Source organism: Rhinatrema bivittatum, chromosome 1, assembly GCF_901001135.1.
Source record: "Rhinatrema bivittatum chromosome 1, aRhiBiv1.1, whole genome shotgun sequence".
Taxonomy (NCBI): Eukaryota; Metazoa; Chordata; class Amphibia; order Gymnophiona; family Rhinatrematidae; genus Rhinatrema; species Rhinatrema bivittatum.
The window spans coordinates 515,292,626-515,295,724 of record NC_042615.1 but is presented as its reverse complement, the minus strand read 5'-3'; the positions used below and the strand labels follow the sequence as shown (position 1 = coordinate 515,295,724).

Below are 3,099 nucleotides of genomic sequence, written 5' to 3'. Positions count from 1 at the left end.
CAGATGAATCAGACAGCAGTGACAGAATTTCTTCTACTGGGCCTCATAGAACGTGAAGAGCTGAGAGGTCTCCTCATTGTAGTGTTCCTGGCCATGTACCTGATGAACCTGATGGGGAATGGAACCATTATCTCGGTGATTACTGGGAACTCCCAGCTCCATACACCCATGTATTTCTTCCTCTGTAACTTGTCCTTTGTGGACATGAGTTTCAGCTCAGTCACTGTCCCCAAAATGTTAAGCAACCTTATTTCTGACAAGAAGACCATCTCTTTCTCTCAATGTATCACCCAGCTCTATTTCTTCATTGTCTTTGGTTCCACAGAATGTATTCTCCTTTCCGTCATGGCATATGACCGTTATGTTGCCATCTGTAATCCACTGCATTATATCACAATAATGAACAAGAATGTGTGTCTAAGCATGTCAGCTGCTTCATTCATCATCAGCTTTCTGAATTCCTTGTTACATACTCTATTATTATACCGTCTCTCTTTTTGCAACTCCAACAAGATACATCATTTCTTCTGTGATGTCCCAGCAATGCTACAGCTCTCCTGTACAGACACCTCCATCAATGAGCTAGTGCTCTTCTCTGAGGCTTCACTCATAATAATGCTGCCATTTCTGATCATCCTGATTTCCTACATCCGCATTATCAATACCATCTTGAAGATCACATCCACTGGTGGAAGATATAACACCTTCTCCACCTGCTCATCTCACCTCACTGTGGTGATGCTTTTCTATGGGACACTTATTTTCATGTATTTCCGGCCATCATCCAGCTATTCCTTGGAAAAGGACTTGATCACTAGTGTGGTGTACAATGTGGTGTCTCCCATGCTTAACCCATTCATCTATAGCCTGAGGAACAGGGATGTAAAGATGGCACTGAGAAGAGTACTATGGCACTGAGAAGAGTACTACAATGTACAATATATTCTTCTAGAGGGTAAACACTGACCAAGGAAAAAGTACCCAAATTCACAACATAAAAATACATTTTACTTTTTCATTGACTCCTGACTCAGGTAGATGGAGGAGATATAAATTCAATCTTAGATCTGATGTGCATCTCACACTAGTAGAGTATTGAAGGGTTCTAAATTCCATCCTGACTCTTTCTCCTAGCTCAGAGTGTCAGATGTCTTCAGCTTTCCAGTGTCACATTTGCCTGCCTCTATACCTTTAAGATCATTGAAATCAGTATTGCATTGGAAAGAAAGGTGTCAATGTCCTCCACTCACAAAATCCAGGAAATGTATTAACAAAAACAATATTAGATGAATGTCCCTGATAGAGGACTTAAAATTATAAAATTCATCCATAATTATATTCCTCGTTTGCTCTCTCATTATTTCATAAATAAAAGAATCCTAAATTATATTCAAGAAATTGTTAACCTACTCTATAACAATATTTATTTTTTAAAATATTTTTTTTAAAATTAGTGAAAAAACTGAAGTGAAAAAGACAAATTCACTTCTATTTTTTCACTGGTTTTGTTTTTCTTAAAAAGTGTTTTTATTTAAGATTTATTAAGTTTATCATTAATAATAATAATATTTACTGAAATTCAATTTGGGACTTTTTTCTTTTATTATTGGAGTCTAGTTATTTGATTATTTGCGCCCTGGATTGTTGTAGTAGTATTGTAAATTCATAAATAATATCATGCACAAATCCCACCCAAATCCAGAGTGTCTGTCAATGTGATTTTGGGAGAGTCTCTCTCACACCGTAGTGCTGTTAATCTTGATTATAAATTGTTGTCAGAATTAATTCTACTTTTAAATGCATATATAAATGGTTTGTAAAAGGGATGCGCTGTCAAGAGATATGTTCTAGACAATCTCATTCAGTTCTTTAACTAAAAAAATAGCAAATGATCACAGAATAGATACTACAGTCAAAATAGATTTATTCATCCAAAATAAATAAATAAATCAATGTTTATTGTATTCACTTTGCAAAAGTTGTGTTTTGCCATGTTGTTCTCTTAAACCTTGATATTGCAGACACTAACTTTATTTTATTTATTTGTTCAGCTTTTATATTCCGATGTTTGGACTTACCATCACATCGGTTTACAGATTTTTCAAAATTAGAAAACACAACTTTCAATAATTCATAAAATAATAAATTCAATATAATCATAAGAACAGCATTAATACATACACAAATTTAAAAAATAATAATAAAATATGAGTGGTAAAAAATAAACATAAAATACGATATTGAACTATTGCTATAATACAATTAATCAATCAGGCACTTAATTTAACCTATGCAAAATATAAAAACAATAAATGGAGACATGATCTTGGGCACAGTCCATATGGCAGAAAACTATCATTAAATGTTGTGATTAGTAGAGTTTAGATAAGTTAGCTTTAACCAATGCCTTCTTTATAAGCCTGTTCGAATAACCAAGTTTTAAGATTGAACTTTAATCTCCAGGAACATATGAAAGGAATGAGAAGGTGAAATAATAAACATGGTTTGTCCTTCAGCTTTCTTTTTCTATTTTTTGTTGATAATTGCTTGCATAAGTGCCCTGGATGTGAATCTGTAATTTCTGGAGTCTCCAAGACAATTCTTGAGAGTCAGCAATCTCACTTACTGTGGTATCCTGTTGGATTTGCAGGGTTATGCTATCTATGTGGGTGTAATATCTTTGGGTTGAATACATTTCTGTATAGATCTAAACTCTGCATATGGTACAGATATAACATCCAACAGCTTTGGCAAACCTTCTCTTCCTTTCTATTTAATGCATCATTTCCTCTCTTAGGCCTGGATTCATCATTCTTCGCAGAATGATGAATCCTGCAAAAACAGAGGTGGGGGAGGGCGGGCCTGCGAAAGCCTGCAGCCTTTGCACCATGAAAGGTAGTGCTATTGGACACACTACTGCCGACGATAATGTTAGCAACTCTGCCCCTCCCCACCCTGAGTCCTCCCCTCCCCGACTACTCCTCTCCCCCTAATTTGCATTATATCGCATGCGAAAAGGCCCTTTTTGTATGCAATATGGTCTTATCGCATGCGTTAGGGCCCTAACAGGATGGATGGATGGAGGCGGTAGAGAGAAGG

At 35.9% G+C, this 3,099-nt stretch overlaps 1 protein-coding gene across 1 annotated transcript in view; it reads left to right on the top strand.

Annotated features, from left to right (window-relative positions):
• Nucleotides 1-918, top strand: part of LOC115098784 (olfactory receptor 1E1-like) — a 43,181-nt gene extending 42,263 nt beyond the window's left edge. Inside the window, exon 2 of the mRNA XM_029615722.1 lies at nt 1-918. This exon is cut by the window's left edge and continues 19 nt beyond it. Coding sequence (XP_029471582.1) covers nt 1-918 — 918 coding nt within the window.
• Nucleotides 919-3,099: the final 2,181 nt, after the last annotated feature.